Raw genomic sequence first — 22,944 nt, 5'->3', positions numbered from 1 at the left:
TTGCAATTGTTTGTACATCTTTACGAGTTTCCACATTAAGGGCTGTGTTTCAAAGGTACCAACTCTCATAGGGTTAGCTCAAACAGGGTATAGGGTTAAGTTAACCTGAGCTAGGTGGCCTAATACGTTGTGTTCAGCAGCTTGAAGAAAGGTTAGAACATGGGTTTGTTAATGATTTTGAATGAACCAAAACATTTCTCTAGTAGCATCTGTACTTATGAACATAGAAAATGTGTAATAAATGCGTATTTTTTTAGGGAAAACATTTTTGTTCATTAAATGACCTCAAACATATTATTTTGCATTTGTATTGTTGTATTCATCATATTTACCATGTTTTCCATCAATTTTAAATGGGCTTTCTGATGTTTTCAAAGGTACCAAAGGCTTCAATTAGTGTTTAGGGCTCAAACTAGGGTTCAGCTAGGGTTAGGGTTAGGAAAACCGTAAGTCTGAGGGTTGAGGCAAGTTTACGGTTGTGTTCAGCAGCTTGAAGAAAGGTTAGAACATGGGTTTGTTAATGATTTTGATTGAACCAAAAAATGTCTCTTTAGCATGTGTACTTATGAGCATAGAAAATGTGTAATAAATGCATATTTTTTTAGGAAAACATTGTTGTTCATTAAATGACCTCAAACATATTATTTTTCATTTGTATTATTGTATTCATCATATTTACCATGTTTTCCATCAATTTTAAATGGGCTTTCTGATGTTTTCAAAGGTACCAATGGCTTCAATTAGGGTTTAGGGCTCAAACTAGGGTTAGGGTTAGGGTTAGGGTTAGGGTTAGGAAAACCGTGAGTCTGAGGGTTGAGGCAAGTTTACGGTTGTTCAGCACCTTGAAGAAAGGTCAGAACATGAGTTTGTTAATGATTTTGAATGAACCAAAAAAATTCTCTAGTAGCATCAATACTTATGAAAATAGAAAATGTGTAATAAATGCATATTTTTTTAGGGAAAACACTTTTGTTTTTTAAATGACCTCAAACATATTATTTTTCATTTGTATTATTGTATTCATCATATTTACCATGTTTTCCATCAATTTTAAATGGGCTTTCTGATGTTTTCAAAGGTACCAAAGGCTTCAATTAGGGTTTAGGGCTCAAACTAGGGTTCAGCTAGGGTTAGGGTTAGGAAAACCGTAAGTCTGAGGGTTGAGGCAAGTTTACGGTTGTGTTCAGCAGCTTGAAGAAAGGTTAGAACATGGGTTTGTTAATGATTTTGATTGAACCAAAAATTCTCTAGTAGCATGTGTACTTATGACCATTGAAAATGTATAATAAACACATATTTATTAGAGAAAACATTTTTGTTTTGTAAATGACCTCAAACATATTATTTTGAATTTGTATTATTGTATTCGTGATATTTACCTTGTTTTCCATCTATTTTAAATGGGTTTTCTGATGTTTTCAAAGGTTCCAATGGCTTCAATTAGGGTTAAGGGCTCAAACTAGGGTTCAGCTAGGGTTAGGGTTAGGAAAACCGTAAGTCTGAGGGTTGAGGCAAGTTTACGGTTGTGTTCAGCAGCTTGAAGAAAGGTTAGAACATGGGTTTGTTAATGATTTTGAATGAACCAAAAAATTTCTCTTTTGCATCTGTACTTATGATCATAGAAAATGTGTAATAAATGCAGATTTTTTTAGGGAAAACGTTGTTTATTAAGTGACCTCAAACATATTATTTTGCACTTGTATTATTGTATTCGTCATATTTACCATGTTTTCCATCAATTTTAAATGGGCTTTCTGATGTTTTCAAAGGTACCAAAGGCTTCAATTAGGGTTATGGGCTCAAACTAGGGTTCAGCTAGGGTTAGGGTTAGGAATACCGTAAGTCTGAGGGTTGAGGCAAGTTTACGGTTGTGTTCAGCAGCTTGAAGATAGGTTAGAACATGGGTTTGTTAATGATTTTGATTGAACCAACAAATGTCTCTTTAGCATGTGTACTTATGATCATAGAAAATGTGTAATAAATGCATATTTTTTAGGGTAAACGTTGTTTATTTAATGACCTCAAACATATTATTTTGCACTTGCATTATTGTATTCATGATATTGAACATGTTTTCCATCTATGTTAAATGGGTTTTCTGATGTTTTCAAAGGTACCAAAGGCTTCAATTAGGGTTTAGGGCTCAAACTAGGGTTCAGCTAGGGTTAGGGTTAGGAAAACCGTAAGTCTGAGGGTTGAGGCAAGTTTACGATTGTGTTCAGCAGCTTGAAGAAAGGTTAGAACATGGGTTTGTTAATGATTTTGAATGAACCAAAACATTTCTCTAGTAGCATCAGTACTTATGAACATAGAAAATGTGTAATAAATGCGTATTTTTTTAGGGAAAACATTTTTGTTCATTAAATGACCTCAAACATATTATTTTGCATTTGTATTATTGTATTCATCATATTTACCATGTTTTCCATCAATTTTAAATGGGCTTTCTGATGTTTTCAAAGGTACCAAAGGCTTCAATTAGGGTTTAGGGCTCAAACTAGGGTTCAGCTAGGGTTAGGGTTAGGAAAACCGTAAGTCTGAGGGTTGAGGCAAGTTTACGGTTGTGTTCAGCAGCTTGAAGGAAGGTTAGAACGTGGGTTTGTTAATGATTTTGGATAAGCCAAAATTTTGACACTGTTCTTTTTCTTTTTTAACAAATGAAACAGGTTCATAAAATAGTTTTTTTTAGAGTCATAATGTGGAAAACAACAAAGTGGTAGACTGGCTTCTGAAGTGATTATACTCAGTCGATATTGTGGAAATGGTGTGCGCCACTACTTCAACAAACACACACTATCACATTAAAGTTGCGTTCCTAAACCAGGTTATGTTCACCATTGACAACCACACACACACACGATAATATCAAAATATATTTTATTCTGGACTTTTTTTTTCAGATCTGATTCAAAGTACAACAGATCAATACAATGCAAAGAGAATCGGCAACAGAAAACTGGATGTGATTTAGTCAGAAAATAAAGCCTGAATGTGGATAGGGAGCGGTCACTGCAGACCGGTGGTACGCACGCAGCCTACAGGAAGCGGTCACTGCAGACCGGTGGTACACACGGCCTACAGGAAGCGGTCACTGCAGACCGGTGGTACACACGGCCTACAGGGAGCGGTCACTGCAGACCGGTGGTACACACGCGGCCTAAAGGAAGCGGTCACTGCAGACCGGTGGTACGCATGCGGCCTACAGGGAGCGGTCACTGCAGACCGGTGGTACGCATGCGGCCTACAGGGAGCGGTCACTGCAGACCGGTGGTACGCACGCGGCCTACAGGGAGCGGTCACTGCAGACCGGTGGTACGCATGCGGCCTACAGGGAGCGGTCACTACAGACCGGTGGTACACACACGGTCCAAGGTGACACCACACGCCCAATATTCTGCTCACTTTTACTCCTTTTGCCTTAACAGCTACAAAGAAAAGTGATAATTATATAATTATAAAATTTATCTGAGTACAGACGCTCTCCGGGGCAAACAGAGTAAGAATCAGATCAGAATTCTGGTGACAATGGGAGGAAAACAGGCCTGCAGAAACAAAACTAAATATTCTTTAAAAACATAAAATAGCCATTTTCACTGTCAGACTGTATAATAAATAGAGTCCAGATGGTACAATCTACTTAAAGTAGACAAACTTTATACAGCATTCAAAAGTTCTACACTGTATAAAACTTTAAAGATTATAAGTCGTGATATCCTACACATCAAACGAACACGTAAGGCTTAAAAAAAGAGACTGAAGCACAGGTGTGCTGGTTACTGCGGGATGGTGACGGACAGGCTGGCCAAGCTCCGCCCTCTTCCTCTTCTCCCTGGCCAATCAGAGCACAAGCCAGTGCTGTGAAAGCCATTGCGGCTGAAGCACCAGTCATTTAATCTGCTTCACCTGCTTCAGTACAGGAGAGGGTCTGAAATGTGGATGGGTTCACAGAAAAGAACAGAAATAAGGTGGGGATGCTGTTGCTGTGACGATCACATGGCATTCTGTATTAAAAAAAAAAAACAGACATAGTAGCTGTTGCATGACAGACTTCACTCACATGATGCGTATCTGCAGCAAAGTGGCGTTGGAAAAGAACAGTAACAGACTGAAACAGACCGCTTCCCTTAGATTTGAGCAGCAACACAAAATCTCCTGTGAAAACAGACGTCTATATAGCTGCATTAATCTCATTTACCCAGTCCTCTCCCTACCGTGGGCTCTTCTGTGCTCACTAGCCTGAGCAGCCTCAGCACCCTGCGGTACCAAGCTTCTCACTGGACAAACCCTTCTGTATGAAGTGCCTCCAGTTCTGTAAGGAACAATCGAATGTGTTCAGACAGCTGGGACGGGGGGGGGGGGGCAGCGAGCACAGCGGGTGTGATACTGAAGCCTTTAAGCACAAGATGACCCAAACCTGCTCAGCTCCAGAGCCAGGAGTCTGCCCGACACTGGCACACAGCGCCAGACCCAACAGAACCATCGCCTGGGATGCAGGTACCGGGACACGCTGGTCTGAGCTGGAAAAATAAACCTAAAACCAGTCAGACACCGGAGGACAGCCAGTGCGCTTCTGTATCAGACAGAGGGCCCCAAACCCGGGTCCGAGAGTCACACAGCCTGTGTCTCAGTCCCTCAGAATCCCGCCCTGGTCTCGGGGGTCTGAACCTCTGGCTCTCCAGGCCAGGGCTCTGGACCCCAGCTTTAAAAGCTACACATCATCAGTCATTAATACTGACGTGTCTTTTTGGGGATGACTGACACGTCATCTGCAGTTTACTAAAGAATAGTGCTTTCTGAGAACAGGCACAGTAGTACACCTTTGTCCAGAAAGTTCTATGAATGATATTTTTATGTTTTATCAACAGTGCACAAACCATAATTACGTCTTTAAAGCAAAATGATGATTGACAAATTTCTGTGCCCATTGTATTCTTGCATTTCCAAAAACTTGACAGAATGAAAGTAATGAAAAAAAAGCAATTGCATTTATAGGTGACAAGTGAAAGGAAAGAAAAGTTGTAAATATCAGAGCCCCCCTCGAACAAAACATACAGTACCAAAGACATTTATTTCGAAGGAGCATTTCCATAGGGGGGAGGGAGTGGGCTCGCCCTCTGAGTCATGCTGCTGTAACTGAAAGAGCAGGTGGCTGGCTGCAGGGTGGAGAAAGCCCGTCTCGCGCAAACTCATCTACCAACAAAGAAAAACCTTTTTTTTCATTTTTTCTTTTTTTTTTATTGAGACTGGTTTTGAAGAACAAAACAGAAAATATATTTCCAAAATGGTACATATATGGGTCCACTTTCTCCTTGTCTTTTTCCGTGACACAGAAGTCCCTTGTATGTCTGTGTGTGGGCGGAGCCTGTAGGTGAGGGGGTGTGCCCTTGTCCAGGAGGGTCAGTGATTGGCTGCAGTGGCTGGCCATGCAGCAGTATGGGATGGAGACAGTCGTTTTGGCTATGTACACATTCATAGTCGGTCCATGGCTTCCAGCAAGCAGCGCTATTTCCGCAGGTCTAACACACATACCTGCAGGGGCAATACAGGACAGCATTTAATGTGATGCAACAATAATGTCAGAATTTAATATGATTTAGTAATAACCTGACTATTTAACTGACTCAGTAATAATCAGGCTATTTAATCTGACTCAAACGGAATATTTAATCTGACTCGGCAATCTGACAGTATTTAATCTGACTCAGTAATATTCTGACTATTTAATCTGCCTCAGTAATGTTCTGACTATTTAATCTGACAGTATTTACTCTCACTCAGTAATAATCTGACTATTTAATCTGACTCTGTTATATTCTGACTAATCTGACTAAGGAATATTCTGTTTATTTAATCTAACAGTATTTAATCTCACTCAGGAATATTCTGAATATTTAATCTGACTAAGGAATATTCTGACTATTTAATCTAACTCAGTTATATTCTATTTAATCTGACTCAGTAATATTCTGACTATTTAATCTGATTCAGTAATAATCTAAAAGTATTTAATCTGACTCAGTAGTAATCTATTTAATCTAACTCAGTAACAATCTATTTAATTTGACTTGGTAATAATCTGACAATTTAATCTGACTCAGTAATAATCTGACAGTATTTAATCTGTTTCAGTAATCTGTCCATGTTTAATATGACTCAGTAATAATCAGACTATTTAATTGGACTCCGTAATAAGATATTTAATCTGTCTCAGTAATCTGACCATATTTAATCTGACTCAGTTATATTCTATTTAATCTGACTCAGTAGTAATTATGATGAATCTGACTCAGCAATATTCTGACTATTTAATCTGACTCAGTAATAATATAATAGTATTTAATCTGACTCAGTAATAATCTATTCAATCTAACTCAGTAATAATCTATTTAATTTGACTTGGTAATAATCAGACAATTTAATCTGACTCAGTAATAATCTGACAGTATTTAATCTGTCTCAGTAATCTGACCATGTTTAATCTGACTCAGTAATAATCAGACTATTTAATTGGACTCAGTAATAATCTATTTAATCTGACTCAGTAATAATAAAACAAAATTTCACCAGACAAAGTAATAATCTGACTATTTAATCTGACTCAGTAATAATATGACTATTTAATCAGACTCGACAATCTGACGGTATTTAATCTGAATCAGTAATATTCTGACTATTTAATCTGATTCAGTAATAATCTAAAAGTATTTAATCTGACTCAGTAGTAATCTATTTAATCTAACTCAGTAACAATCTATTTAATTTGACTTGGTAATAATCAGACAATTTAATCTGACTCAGTAATAATCTGACAATTTAATCTGACTCAGTAATAATCTGACAGTATTTAATCTGTTTCAGTAATCTGTCCATGTTTAATATGACTCAGTAATAATCAGACTATTTAATTGGACTCCGTAATAAGCTATTTAATCTGTCTCAGTAATCTGACCATATTTAATCTGACTCAGTTATATTCTATTTAATCTGACTCAGTAGTAATTATGATGAATCTGACTCAGCAATATTCTGACTATTTAATCTGACTCAGTAATAATCTAATAGTATTTAATCTGACTCAGTAATAATCTATTCAATCTGACTCAGTAATAATCAGACAATTTAATCTGACTCAGTAATAATCTGACAGTATTTAATCTGTCTCAGTAATCTGACCATGTTTAATCTGACTCAGTAATAATCAGAGTATTTAATTGGACTCAGTAACAATCTATTTAATCTGACTCAGTAATAATAAAACAAAATTTCACCAGACAAAGTAATAATCTGACTATTTAATCTGACTCAGTAATAATATGACTATTTAATCAGACTCGACAATCTGACGGTATTTAATCTGAATCAGTAATATTCTGACTATTTAATCTGACTCAGTAATAATCTGATTATTTAATCTGACTTGGTAATAACCTGACAATATTTAATCGACTCAGTAATAATCTGACAATATTTAACCTGACAGTATTTAATCTGACTCAGTAATAATCAGACTATTTAATCTGACTCAGTAAAAATCTGACAGTATTTAATCTGATTCTGTAGTAATCTGACTCAGTAATAATCTATTTAATTTGAGTCAGTAATAAAAAGACTATTTAAACTGACTCAGTAATAAGAAGTCTATTTAATCTGATTCAGTAATAATCATTTAAATCTGACTCAATAATGGTCAGACAAAGTAGTAATATGATGAATCTGACTCAGCAATATTCTGACTATTTAATCTGACTCAGTAATAATCTAATAGTATTTAATCTGACTCAGTAATAATATATTTAATGACTCAGTGATAAACAGACTATTTAAACTGACTCAGTAATAATCTATTTAATCTGACTCAGTAATAATAAATTGAATCTGACTCAGTAATAATCTGACTATTTAATATGACTCAGTAATAACCTGACAGTATTTAATCTGTCTCAGTAATCCGACGGTATTTAATCTGACTCAATAATAATCTATTAAATCTGACTCAGTAATAATCAGACTATTTAATCAAACTCAGTAATAATCAGATTATTTAATCTGACTCAGTAATAATCTGAAAGTATTCAATATGACTCAGTAATAATCAGACTAATTTGACTCAGAAATAGTCAGACTATTTAATCTGACTCAGTAATAATCTATTTAATCTGACTCAGTAATAATCAGACTATTTAATCTGACTCAGTAATAATCTATTTAATCTGACTCAGTAATAAACAGACCATTTAATCTGACCCAGTAATAATCTATTTAATTCAACTCAGTAATAATCTGACTATTTAATCTGACTCAGTAATACTCTATTTAATCTGATTCAGTAATAATCTATTTAATCTGACTCAGTAATAATCAGACTATTTAATTAAACTCAGTAATAATCTGACGGTACTTAATCTGACTCTAATAATCTGACAGTATTTAATCTGTCTCAGTAATAATCTGACAGTATTTAATCTGACTCAGTAATAATCTGACGGTATTTAATCTAATTCAGTAATAATATGATGGTATTTAATCTGACTCAGTAATATTCTGACAGTATTTAATATGACTCAGTAATAATCTGGCTAATCTGACTCAGTAATAATCTGATGGTATTTAATCTGACTCAGTAATAATCTGACGGTATTTAATCTGGCTGAGTAATAATCTAACGGTATTTTATCTAATTCAGTAATAATATGATGGTATTTAATATGACTCAGTAATTTAATATGACTCAGTATTTAATCTGACTCAGTAATAATCTGATGGTATTTAATCTGACTCAGTAATAATCTGACTATTTAATTTGACTCAGTAATAATCTGATGGTATTTAATCTGACTCAGTAATAATCTGATGGTACTCACAGATCCATCTGATGCACTTGCTCCCACTTTATCACCTGCTGCATTCCAGCAAACTTCAAAAATGCCGCCAGTTCCCCTGTAGCTGTGGACTAAAGCGCCCGTCTGTGAGGAGACAAAAAAGACCGTCATTTCACCCGAGTTTCACCAGACCACCACATCCACAGACCGCCACATCCACAGACCACTACATCCACAGACCGCCACATCCACAGACCGCCACATCCACAGACCACTACATCCACAGACCACTACATCCACAGACCGTCATTCTCACAGCCTGCCGCACCCATACTCTGCCACATCCAGATCACCACATTCACCGACCACCTCATCCACGGACCACCTCATCCACAGGTGTATTCCTCAGTATCAGGTGTGGTTGTCAGTATCAGGTGTGTGGGTGTACCTGTGTTCCAGGTGTGTTGGCATATCTGTGTGTTCTAGATGTGGGCGTACCTGTGTGTTCCAGATGTGGACGCACTTGTCGAAGGAGCCGCTGGCCAGGAAGCGGCCGTCGGGGCTGAAGGCCACGCTGTACACGGGCTCCTGGTGTTTGGTGAGCGTGTGGATGCACACGCCCCGGTCCACATCCCACAACCGCACCGTCGAGTCAAACGACGCACTGCGGAGAGAGCAGGGTTCGCCATTCACCTTAAAAACAGGAGCTGAGTCGCACCTGGGAAGCCAGGTGAGGAGAGCTGACTGTGTAACCAAGAAACCAAGACACAGCACCCCCCTGCAGGACAGACAAAGTGCAGCGCCCCTGCAGGACAGACAGAGCAGCGCCGTACCTGGCCAGCATGAGGCCGGCGTTGGGGTTGCTGGTTCCAGGCCCAGTCGGGCTCCATTTGATAGTGTAGATCTCTTTGCTGTGCGCCTGTAGATCGTGAACGCAGGTGTCCTGTTTCATACTCCAGATCTGCAGGGAAACAGAGCAGATTTACCCAAACCCGCCAGGATCCAGACCGACCCTTCAGCACGCTCCTTAAGAGAGTCCCACACGCAGAACCCACGCGGCCCGCCATTTCACTTAGCCTTTTATTTTCATTTTATATCACAATGGTTTTTTATTAACCATTCAAGTAAAATTGTTTGAATGTGTTTTCAGTCGTTGCCACTGGCATCACTAATGGCCCGTTAGGCTCACCTTCAGCGTCATGTCGTCTGAGCAGGATGCCAGCAGGTTACCGGTCGGATCCCACTTGATCGCGTTCACCTCGTTCTGGAGGAGAGGAGAGGGTGAGAGGCGTGTCCGAGCGTGCTGCCGTTCTCAGGCGGGGGGGACAGAGACTCACCGTGTGCCCCTGGAAGGTTTTGACGGGCCGGTCCTGACCCAGCTTGCACACGTGGATGCACATGTCTGTGCTGCAGGACGCAAACGTGTTGTTGCTCTGCCAGTCTACATCCAGCGCAGGAGCTGCAGAAAACACACACACACACACTGAGTACACTGGCCACATTACACACACACACACACACACACACACTCCTCACCTGAATGAAAGGGGAACTGCTGCTTAGCCTCTCCCGTGTGAGCGTCCCATATGATTGTGGTCTGAAGAAAAACAAAAAGAGCCTCATTCCCAGAATGCTCTGGGCCACCACCCCCTATAAATAAACCTCACTCTCCAGCTGTGAGCAAGAGGAGCATTCACAGCCATTAAGAGTCATTTCAGTGCTTAAAAGCTAAATCCCAGAAAGATCTGGCTCCTCCAGCAGCCAATCACAGCGGAATCAGAGGTATTTAATGGGCATTAGCGTAGCATTATAGCATAGCACAGCCTCACCTTATCAACTCCAGCGCTAAGAATGAAATTTCCTTTTTTATTCCATTTCAGAGCAAAAATAGGACCCTTGTGCTGACCCAAGGTACTGGCAAGGTTACCTACAAAAAACAGGGCACTTGTATTACATTACATTACATTACAGGCATTCGTATTAGAAAACAAAACAAGAATGCGAGAAGAGAGACTGGTGTGCGCTCAAAAACACATTGTTCAGCCAGAGAGGAAGGCAGACACTCACCATCTTTAGTCCATATTCTGGCGAATCCGTCGTAGGATCCTGTAGCTAGCAGCGTACCTTCACTCTGACGGGGATGAACACATCAGTCAGCTCACAATCAGCCTCAGCTCCTGCCTGCTGGAGTTCATCTTACTCACACATTCCACGTGTGTGCAGAAGGGATGCCAACTTCACACAATTCTTTTAATCGATCATCGGCACCCATTAATCGATTAATAATGATTAACTGATAAGCTTAAAATCTACTATTTGGCCTAGAAAAATGACTCAAAATAGGCCTACCAATGAATTAGCTGTATATTTCACAGAGATTTAAGACGTGTCCAAACAATCACTAGAACAGGATTTTTCATTGTGAATTAAACCCATAACGGCAAAAAACTAAATTATACAAACACGGATTCACGGACTGAGAAATCTGCACAGGAGAGAAGGACCGCTGACATTTTATCACAGCCTGGGTAATGCTTATTAATGCTGCTTATTAATGCTTAACTTTGAATGAACAAATGAACCACTTTATTTATTCTGACAACATTTATAGTCACTAACATGGTCTTATAATAAAAAGAAATCATCTATTTCTTCAATAGTGCAAATCATATTCTATAGCGTAAGTGGCAGGCTGCAGAAACAGTAGAGCATTCACAGCTTTGTAAAGCAGGCCTCTGGTGAGGCCTAATGCAAGAGCTGTGAGACCCCCAACAAAAGACTGCTAACAGGCTATATTCCCTAATTCTATAACAAATAGCCATGAACAGCGCAGCCTATACGCCATTACCTACCTTAGTCCCTAAGCGTGTTTAAGGAATATGAGCATGTCCGTGTGCTCTGGAGTAATTCTGGTGCCCAGTCTGCTGAAGGTGAGACTGGCAGCGGTGAAGATGCCCGCAGATGGCACTGATGTTCCAGGAATGGACAAATAGGATTCCGCTAATGCCGCCAGGCCAGGGAACCCTGACTCACTTATGTCTCTCTAAACCTAAAATCTAATCACCAGCATCAGGGTATTCACTGAAATGGGGTACTGAAATTGAAGTGTTTAATCAGTAATAGAACTCTACGGGACACAAGTCACGTCTGCAGGACAAACGCTAAGGTGTGGGGGGCGGCGAAGGGGGCTGCGGGGAGACTCACATTCCAGTCTAGCGAGGTGACGTCCTTGTTGCTGGGGACGTCCTGCCCCCCCTCCCGAATGCAGTGGCGGAGCACCAGCTGTGTGGAGCTGCCGCTGCTGTTCTCACTCAGGTTCCAGATCCGCGCCGTCGAGTCTCCAGAGCTGCAGAGAGAGAGAGAGAGAGAAACGCCTCGTACTGCTGCTGTCGAACGCCCACGCCCCCCACAGCCACGCCCATCAGCACGGCCTGGGGGGCTGGGTAAGAGGTGTGAAAGCGGGGGACCCCAAGCACACTGAGGCCAGCAGGGTTAGGGGTCAGGGGTCAGGGATGTGCGTTAAGGACACTGAACCTGAGGCCAGCAGGGTTAGGGGTCAGGGGTCAGGGATGTGTGTTAAGGACACTAACCCTGATGCCAGCAGGGTTAGGGGTCAGGGGTCAGGGAGCTGCGTTAAGGACACTGACCCTGATGCCAGCAGGGTTAGGGGTCAGGGGTCAGGGAGCTGCGTTAAGGACACTAACCCTGAGGCCAGCAGGGTTAGGGGTCAGGGGTCAGGGATGCGTGTTAAGGACACTAACCCTGATGCCAGCAGGGTTAGGGGTCAGGGGTCAGGGATGCGTGTTAAGGACACTAACCCTGATGCCAGCAGGTCGCTGACGGGGTTCCAGGCGCAGATGAACACCTCGGACTCGTGGCCCCTGAGCACCATGGCTTTGCTCTGAGGGATCTCCACATCGCCGTCCACCTCCATCATATCTGAGTGGTTATGGGGGGGTCAGAGGAGAGCGTGAAGACACAACCTCCAGCAGCGGGATGTGCAGCTGGGCGGTGGTCATGGCTGGGCATGGCTCGTTCTCTCTCCGTTGGCGGTGTTCTCGCCGTTCTTGGCGCCGCCCTGCAGGCTGGGCGGGGCGGTGGGCGGGGCTGCAGCAGCCTGCTGCTGGGCCAGCTTGTCCCGGTAGGCCTGCTGCCGCGTCTGAACCACGTCCGGCATCACCGCGTCGATCAGCGACAGCGACTCGATCGGCCGCCCGTCAAACAGCGTGCCGTCCTGCCAGAGCCACCGAGGACAACAACCACCGTTTCACATCATACTGTACATATTACACTTTATATGACATTTTACAACACTGTACATATTACACTTTATATGATATTTCTCATAAAAATACAGCGTATGTGAGCATTAGATGACGCTGCACCGCAGCTGCTCACCTCGTTGATGCTGACCTCCGCCTCCACATACTGCAGGCCCTTCTGTATGATGGAGATCAGGGCAGCAGGGGGCACCAGAGCGCCGTTAATGTTGGACTGGCTGATGTGGCTCTCAATGCCGAAGGTAAAGGCTGAGTGAGAAAAGCCTGCCAGACACATCAAACACATTGAATTAGGAACACTGTCACACTGAACACAGTTACACTGAACACTGTCACACTGAACACAGTTACACTGAACACAGTCACACAGAACACTGTCACACTGAACACTGCCAAACTGAACACAGTCACACAGAACACTGTCACACTGAACACAGTCACACAGAACACTGTCACACTGAACACAGTTACACTGAACACTGTCACACTGAACACAGTCACACTGAACACAGTTACACTGAACACAGTTACACTGAACACTGTCACACTGAACACAGTCACACAGAACACTGTCACACTGAACACAGTTACACTGAACACTGTCAAACTGAACACAGTCACACAGAACACTGTCACACTGAACACAGTTACACTGAACACTGCCAAACTGGACACACAGTTACACTGAACACTGCCAAACTGAACACAGTCACACAGAACACTGTCACACTGAACACAGTCACACAGAACACTGTCACACTGAACACACAGTTAAGCCGGGCACCCACCGCACGCGTATCGGCCGCGAGCGCACTACGCGCGTATTACGCGCGTAACTGAAGCGTAGTTGAAGTACTGTTATTACAACGGCAGCGGGCGACGTCGTCTCCACCAGATGCGAACGCGTCGCGTACCGGCTGCGAAGCTCGCGCGACACAAGCGAACTGAAGCGTAGTTTTTCGCTTCTGTTCTATTTTTTCGGCTTGTCGCGCGTCACGTTGACCTGTTTATACACAGAAATATGCTCTAAAATGCTAGGTATACATGCTCTGCTTTATATTTCATTCTTATATTACTGGGGGTGTGTCCCTAGTTACCTCCCAGATATTTTTTAAGCAGCTAAAAAAAATACAAGCCTTTTCGTTTTGTAAAAATAAATAAATAACTGGAACCTGGGGGAAAGGCAAACTTAGTTTCGCTGTCTTATTTTGCGGAGGGGGTGGGGTAAATTTGAAAATACACGACAGAAAGACGTAGGCTATTGAGTGACGTAAAAGGGAATGCACCGAGCAGCGGTTTGTTAGCTCGAGTATTGGAAGATAGTTTTTAACCAACCATTGCTCAGCCTATTTGACTTCTCCGATGTCTTCGTTCGCCGTGCTTTCAAAAAGGGCTTGTTAATAAAAATCAGATAATCCACAGAGCTTTAAAAAAATCAGATTATTTTGTGGTCTTGCCGATGAAAATGCACCTATTTTATAAATGAAGTTGTAAGCAAGCCTTTATTGCACTTGTACTTCAAAGCTTCCGGTGTTCATGGCGTTGTGGTGTTCATATCCCTTCAAGATTAAAACTGTTACTGACTTTTTCATGATTAGCTGATTTTACTAAATCTGATCCTATAAATGTTTTGACGTGAATGGCAAGACAACACGGGAATTCCCAATGGTTGATTACGGATTATTTATTATTATTATGATCATTACATATTCTTCATGAAATTGGCACGCTTGTTAACCAAGCAAATAAATTAATACAGTTTGAGATCGATTGTTATGCAGGCTACGTTGCGATTTAAGTTTATGGTACTTCTTGAAAGCGTTTACTTTCTCACGTAGGCTATTTACGAGTTAACGAAATATTACCAAATTAACAAACTGAAAAAGGTCTCTCACCAAAGTATTCACTTAACCCATAATCAACAGTCGTGAACAAACGTGAAATACACGATGTAAAAGCCCACTGCAGACTGCGAGAGCTACTAGGAATATATAGCTTTTACGCAAGCCTTTGCGCGACACAAACGGAACCAGTGGAGACACCCTACGCGTCGCGCCGTGCTGCTTCGCCCTGCTGTTTACGCGACGCATACGCGACGCGTGCGGTGGGTGCCCGGCTTTACACTGAACACTGTCACACAGAACAGTCACACTGAACACAGTTACACTGAACACTGCCAAACTGAACACAGTCACACAGAACACTGTCACACTGAACACTGTCAAACTGAACACCGCCAAACCAAACACTGTCACACTGAACACACAGTTACACTGAACACTGCCAAACTGAACACAGTCACACAGAACACTGTCACACTGAACACAGTCACGCTGAACACACAGATACACTGAACACTGCCACACTGAACACCGCCAAACCGAACACTGTCACACTGAACACTGCCAAACTGAACACAGTCACACAGAACACTGTCACACTGAACACCGCCAAACTGAACAGACCATCACACTGAACATTGCCATACTGAAACGTGGCATGTAAGACGGCGTGTAGCACAGTGGGTAAGGAACTGGGCTTGTAACCGAAAGGTCGCAGGTTCGATTCCCGGGTAAGGACACCGCCGTTGTACCCTTGAGCAAGGTACTTAACCGAAATTGCTTCAGTATATATCCAGCTGTATAAATGGATACAATGTAAAATGCTATGTAAAAGTTGTGTAAGTCGCTCTGGATAAGAGCGTCTGCTAAATGCCTGTAATGTAATGTAATGTAATGAAACACACAGCTTTCTACATAAGCTACCGGACTGCTGTAGGTATCTGCACATATAACCTACCTGACTCCTGGAGGTATCTGTACACCAGGAAGTTGACTTCATCACTGCTTATGCTCATGTTTAGTGCTGTTTACACCATGAGGTCAGCACAGAGGACACAGGCCTGGGGAGGGAGAGAGAGACACACACTGTTAGTGACACGGGCCTGCTGCCAGGGGCTAACAGTGGACAACAGCGGTACTGACTCAGCCACCAAAACAAACCAAGCTGCAGTACCGCCACCGTCCACCGCACACCAGCGGCAGCGTTGGGCTACAAGTGCACATCCTGCAGCAGTGGGTATGTGTCCAACACACCCAGCCAGTGCTAATCCAGGGCTGAGCTGGGCCTCAGTGGGCTCTGGTGAGTGCGTGTGTGTGTGTGTGTGTGTGAGAGAAAGAGTGTGTGTGTACATGTGTGTGTGTGTGTGTGTGTGTGTCTGTGTGTGTGTGTGTGTGTGAGTGAGTGTGTGTGTGAGAGAGTGTGTGTACGTGTGTGTGTGTGTGTGTGTGTGTGTGTGTCTGTGTGAGTGAGTGTGTGCGTGAGAGAGTGTGTGTGTGAGTGTGCCTGTATTTGTGCAAATGCGTGTGTGTGTGTCTGTGTGAGTGAGTGTGTGCGTGAGAGAGTGTGTGTGTGTGTGCCTGTATTTGTGCAAATGTGTGTGTGCGTGAGACCGTTTGTGTGTGTGAGAGTGTGTGCATGTGTGTACATATCATCACATCATTGAAATGTCAAAACCCACACCAGAGCGCTCACACTTTTAAACAGGAGCGATAACAACCAGTAAGAATAGAACACTAAGAGGAAACGGTTATAAATTATTTTAACAGCTCTGGCGCTTAAAGAGATGCACCCGCACATACGCACACACACGCACACACACACACAGTAATACACACACCGCAGCACCTGACAGTGGAATTACCCTACAGATGGAACTTAGGGCTTTTTCCTCATATAGGGTCAGCAGCCCACATCAGTGCCGTGATGATTATGTCCTGCCTGCAGCCCTGCGCAGTGCTAAGCAGCAGCAGGCCAGCTTAATTACAGCCGAATGTCAGGCTGGCTATTGAGCCTGGCTCACATCCAGCTCCACACATAATACCAGATAACCGGCTGTGTTCTCAAGTGCAAGCATTTTCAGACCCATGAAGCTGGGACCTGATTGGCCAGCACTCAGGGCAAGATAACGGAAAGCACCAAACACACCATGAGACAAACGCTCAGGCCAGTATGGGTCTTCCCCATGCAGCGATGCTGGGATGCTCCGAGCGTGAGCTCAGTTACGGGCAGATCAAAGGGAACGTGGGCTCCGCCTCTAAAAGACAGGAAGTGTCTGATCTGGTAAAAATGCAAATGAGAAACAGCGCTGCCCTGGCTGCAGAAACGGAAGATGAGGAAAGAAGGCAAGCGTAGCAGCAGTTTGGAGATTTATCTCAAAAGGAAGTTTGTGATTTCACAGAAACATGAGCCTAGCAGCACAGTTTGGAACCATCTGAAATGGAATTCTGTGTTGTGAGAGTCAAATATAAAACATAGCCGCAAGCAGGGATGTCAGGGGCCAAACAGTGAGTGCAATTAGCGTCTTTCTGAGATTTAGCGGTCTTCATACCGCAGGTGTGCTGTGGGGGTACACTGCATGCTGCAGTGGGAGAGGGAGACACGCAGTCTCATATTTGGTTTTTTTAAGACTCTAGGACTGAGGGGACGTGCTTCGCAGGGCTGTTGGAGGGAAGCTGACAGAGGGTCCCAGTCAGATTTTGTACAGTCTGGCCTTGAGGAGCTTAATGATTCTCCGCTGGTCTCCAGACATTTCCTCACATTATGCACAGTCTACATTCTCAAGCTGTAGTACAGATAGATTAACCAGCCAACGTCGGTGCGTAAAATCACACATAAAAATCACACCCTCCCCCCCACCCCCAGAAAACACTGTACACATACGCAGTGGTGTTCCTATTACATAACTGCAACAGAGAAACGTCTTGGGGAGAAGCAGTAAGGTGGCTCAGGGTGGTGTTTATGAAGCGCATAAAACAGCGTCTGTGTATCTGTGCTTACAGTGTGCAGCCAAAGCGCGCGGGCATGCCTGTGCTGCGACACATGCGTGTGCTGTGACATGTGCGTGCTGTGACACGCGTGTGCTGTGACACATGCGTGTGCTGTGACATCTGTGTGCTGTGACACATGCGTGTGCTGTGACACGTCTGTCCTGAGACGTGTGTGCTGTGACACGTGTGTGCTGTGACACATGCGTGTGCTGTGACATACGTGTGCTGTGACACGTGTGTGCTGTGACACGCCTGTGCTGTCACACATACGTTTGCTGTGACACATGCGTGTGCTGTGACACGCGTGTGCTGTGACACATGTGTGCTGAGACACGCGTGTGCTGTGACACGTGTGTGCTGTGACACATACGTGTACTGTGACACATGCGTGTGCTGTGACACGCGTGTGTTGTGACACGTGTGCTGTGACATATGCGTGTGCTGTGACACGTGTGCTGTGACATATGCGACATTTTGCGGCTCACAGGAAGTGGTTTGCATCTCTTCAGACGCTCTTACACACCACTACAGACGAGCCGTCTTCATTTCCATTTCTTTCTGTTTCATTTCCATTTCTAAGCGCTGAGGTTTTGCGCTATTTTAAGAGAGAGCAGCTGTGGCAGGGGAAACTTTAATTTTCCGACCTTGCTAAAATGACTTTGCTTCTGTGGCATACAGTTTCAAGAACAAAAGGATTCAAACCTGTTTAACACTTCAGACATTAAGGGTGAGCTGCCTCTTTCCTGCAGTGAATTTCAAACACTGTTACACAAATATGCTAAACATTCAAGCAGAAAACAAGGTATTTATTTTCTTAACTTGCTACAAACAGAACATGAATTCATGGGGACGGACTGAAATAAGAGACCATCTGAACAGTGGCTGCTGTATTAGACGGGGAGGTGAGGCCTTTCTGTGATGTGCACAGAGATAGATGATTCGATAAATGACCGACACGTAGGGTGACAAATGACCTTCTGGCAGGTTCAGGTTGACCCAAAATAGCGCACAGAACCTGAAGGACTGCCGTTTCAAATGTATAAAAAATAATATCACTCATCTTCTTCAACTCATGCAAAAATTCACATTCTCGACAGCATGCCAAGGAATATTTTAATATATTGGTGTTGTGTGGAGTTTGACTGGAGGTTGAGGTTGAGTGGGGTTTGACTGCAGTTTGGTGTTGAGTGGGGTTTGACTGGAGGTTGAGGTTGAGTGGGGTTTGACTGGAGGTTGGTGTTGAGTGGGGTTTGACTGGAGGTTGAGGTTGAGTGGGGTTTGACTGGAGGTTGGTGTTGAGTGGGGTTTGACTGGAGGTTGAGGTTGAGTGGGGTTTGACTGGAGGTTGGTGTTGGTGTTGAATTTTCAAGGCTTCGAAAATTTTATTTTGTGTTTATTTTTGTCAATTTGAAACTGTGAAAAGGTTAATCAATTAAGAAAGGAGATTTTCATGAAGAAGCTGGCCTTTAACAGTTTGGCGAATACTACGATATTCATTAGATAACTGCCAGCAGTGAACCTCTGAACCAACCCAGTAAACAAACTTTAATTAATAAGGGAAAAGTGCACCTGGCCCAAAGAATCTTTCAGCCAAACCAGCACTGTAACAGCCAATCAGAGCCAGTCCTCATGATTTTCACCTTCAATCTCCATCTAACCGAATTCTCTAGCCTATAAGTGCACCATAATTTTGTCTTTGATTTGTATTTAACCTGGATTAAAAATGTTTTAAATAAAGTTGTGGCATGAGGTCATGGTACCTCTTGGCAGGAGAAAGCTGGGGGATCAGGGAGCACAGACCTGCCACACGCCTCGCGCTGGCACACGGTGTTAGACTGGCATCGTGGCAAACGGGGATGTGACGTTTTCAGCCAGAGAAACAGCAGTACACTGCTGGTCATGTAACATATTCAGCCAGAGAAATCACCTTGACTGACCCACTGCCCGCTCACAACCCAGTTTACTGACCCACTGCCCGCTCACAACCCAGTTTACTGACCCACTGCCCGCTCACAACCCAGTTTACTGACCCACTGCCCGCTCACAACCCAGTTTACTGACCCACTGCCCGCTCACAACCCAGTTTACTGACCCACTGCCCGCTCACAACCCAGTTTACTGACCCACTGCCCGCTCACAACCCAGTTTACTGACCCACTGCCCGCTCACAACCCAGTTTACTACCCACTGCCCGCTCACAACCAAGTTTACTGACCCACTGCCCGCTCACAACCCAGTTTACTGACCCACTGCCCGCTCACAACCCAGTTTACTGACCCACTGCCCGCTCACAACCCAGTTTACTGACCCACTGCCCGCTCACAACCCAGTTTACTGACCCACTGCCCGCTCACAACCCAGTTTACTGACCCACTGCCCGCTCACAACCCAGTTTACTGACCCACTGCCCGCTCACAGCCCAGTTTACTGTAAAATATATAAATAGAAATAAATAAATAAAAACATTACGACACCACACACAGGAAGCTCTCAAAGTCAGCATAAAAACACACACTCACACAGGAAGCCCTCAAACGCACCCTGAAAACACAGACCACACTCACACAGGAAGCTCTCTCTCTCTCTCTCACTCTAAAGACAGGAAGCACAAAGCAGGCTGGAGGATCTTTTCCAAACGGCTATGCCCTTCTGCGCATTCTGGGCCCCACGGTCCACACGGGCTCCCCCTCCACGTCTCCAAACCTGGCACAAGTACCATCTTCAACCAGCCCAATTTACCACCCAGTCCCCTCATTTAACCCCATTCAGATCAGCCAAAACGCTGCCGCCACTGACTGATCACGGTAAAATACCATACAAAACTAGAAAGGTTACAATTCCAGAAGGAACTGTGTAGGCTTGCTTCAAATTCCAACTGGCACTGTCCTCAAGCCCCAATGCATTTCAATGAGGGCGCATAGCTCAGAAGAAGCACGAAACCGTCCAGACCCACGGCGCACCACAATTGGCAAAAAAATTGCAAGTCGAGGAAAAAAATTGCGATTTTTAAAAAACTACTACCTAATGAAGAAAGAGTTGTATGTAATCACTTCCTATGATAATAATCATACTGCACACCACAGATAATAATAAACATTATTGAGTCAGCCCAGTGAAGCACAGCCCAGTACAGCACAGTCCGGTAAAGTACAGTCCAGTACAGCAGTCTGGTAAACAAGCAACAGATGCCAGTACAGCCACATGAGCCTCAGCAAGTACAACACCAGTACCACAGTTAAGTACAGTCAGTCGCGTTGTAAAGCACAGTTCCCAGTACAGCACAGCCTCACACATCGTAAGCACAGCAGTCAGCATGCCAGTACAGCACAGTCCATTACAGCACAGTCCGGTACACCACAGCCCAGTACAGCATAGCTCAGTACACCACAGCCCAGTACATCACAGCCTGGTACAGCACAGTCCAGTACAGCACAGGAAAAGTGCATTAGACAGGACAGGTCAGTCAGTGCCACTGACTGCACACATGGAGCCAAAGCTAACCGACTCCCAAACACTGACTGCAGAGCCTGCATTTTAAATGCCTTCTATCACCAACTAAACAAATATGCACAGGCTTAAACTTCCAGATTAATTTCTGCTGATATGCCATTCAAATGTCTTTTCCATCGTTTCACAGGGCTGTTTATCTTTTACTCAGCAAATCTGACACCGGCCCAAACTTCCTGATACATGCGCAAATGTCCGCCGTCTGATTTGACTGAAGGAAGCAGCGCCGATCTCACAGTGTAACGGCATTCAGATCATTACACATCCTGTAATGAGGGAGACACACACCTCCCCAATGGAGAGACTTACTGTACCTGCAAAACACTAACACACGCACACGCACTTACACACACACACACACACGCACTCGCACTTACACACTAACACATGCACATGCACTCGCACAAGCACACACACACATACCCAGCCCTACTGCACCATACATATGCACACACAAGCACATGCTGTATACAAAAATTAACACACACTATAGCACACCACTCGACACCACACACAGCAATCCACACTGCAGTACTGTAACACTGCACAGACTCTGAAAGGGATCGGCAGGCCACAGCACACCTATAGATTTGATGCCATTAGATGTCAGCCATTAGAAATGTGGTTCTTTAAGGCAGAAGCAGCAGATAAAACTGTGTGACACAGACGAGGGGACTACAGACTGTAATCAGGTATTCTAGGCTGATATGCTGACAACCAATCAATAAGAGAGCTGCTTTAATCCCAGTAGACTGAGCTCATCACAACCACTCCAGCCTCAACCAATAAAAACAGCCCCCAGGATTCAACCCGCCCAGCCCTCACACAACAGAGGAACAGCAGGGAGTAAAACAGGCACACAGACCCCACTGCCACAGGAACAGAGGCCCTACTGCCACAAGCACACAGAGGCCCTACTGCCACAGGCACAGAGGCCCTACTGCCACAGGCACACAGAGGCCCTACTGCCACAGGCACACAGACCGTACTGCCACAGGCACACAGGCCCTACTGCCACAGGCACAGAGGCCCTGCTGCCACAGACACAGGACACTACTGCACAGGCACGAGCCTACTGCCACAGGCACACAGGCCCTACTGCCACAGGCACACAGAGGCCCTACTGCCACAGGCACACAGACCGTACTGCCACAGGCACACAGGCCCTACTGCCACAGGCACAGAGGCCCTGCTGCCACAGACACACAGAGACACTACTGCCACAGGCACACAGAGGCCCTACTGCCACAGGCACACAGACCCTACTGCCACAGGCACACAGAGGCCCTACTGCCACAGGCACACAGAGGCCCTACTGCCACAGGCACACAGAGGCCCTACTGCCACAGGCACACAGAGGCCCTACTGCCACACAGCACAGGCAACAGGCCCTACTGCCACAGGCACACAGAGGCCCTACTGCCACAGGCACACAGAGGCCCTACTGCCACAGGCACAGAGGCCCTACTGCCACAGTCACAGAGGCCCTACTGCCACAGGCACACAGAG

The 22,944-nt window shown here is 44.2% G+C and overlaps 1 protein-coding gene across 1 annotated transcript in view; it reads right to left on the bottom strand.

Annotated features, from left to right (window-relative positions):
- Nucleotides 1-2,860: 2,860 nt before the first annotated feature.
- Nucleotides 2,861-22,944, bottom strand: part of LOC135252172 (F-box-like/WD repeat-containing protein TBL1XR1) — a 21,854-nt gene continuing 1,770 nt past the window's right edge. The window contains 13 exon segments of the mRNA XM_064329969.1: nucleotides 2,861-5,529; nucleotides 8,862-8,963; nucleotides 9,318-9,483; nucleotides 9,653-9,780; nucleotides 10,009-10,083; nucleotides 10,157-10,278; nucleotides 10,356-10,416; nucleotides 10,649-10,746; nucleotides 10,887-10,950; nucleotides 12,024-12,165; nucleotides 12,638-13,053; nucleotides 13,218-13,363; nucleotides 15,899-16,001. Coding sequence (XP_064186039.1) covers nucleotides 5,503-5,529; nucleotides 8,862-8,963; nucleotides 9,318-9,483; nucleotides 9,653-9,780; nucleotides 10,009-10,083; nucleotides 10,157-10,278; nucleotides 10,356-10,416; nucleotides 10,649-10,746; nucleotides 10,887-10,950; nucleotides 12,024-12,165; nucleotides 12,638-13,053; nucleotides 13,218-13,363; nucleotides 15,899-15,956 — 1,605 coding nt within the window. The 5' untranslated portion in view covers nucleotides 15,957-16,001 and the 3' untranslated portion in view covers nucleotides 2,861-5,502.

Source organism: Anguilla rostrata, chromosome 4 (assembly GCF_018555375.3).
Source record: "Anguilla rostrata isolate EN2019 chromosome 4, ASM1855537v3, whole genome shotgun sequence".
NCBI classification, from domain to species: Eukaryota; Metazoa; Chordata; class Actinopteri; order Anguilliformes; family Anguillidae; genus Anguilla; species Anguilla rostrata.
This window is presented reverse-complemented; position numbering and strand designations above follow the sequence as displayed.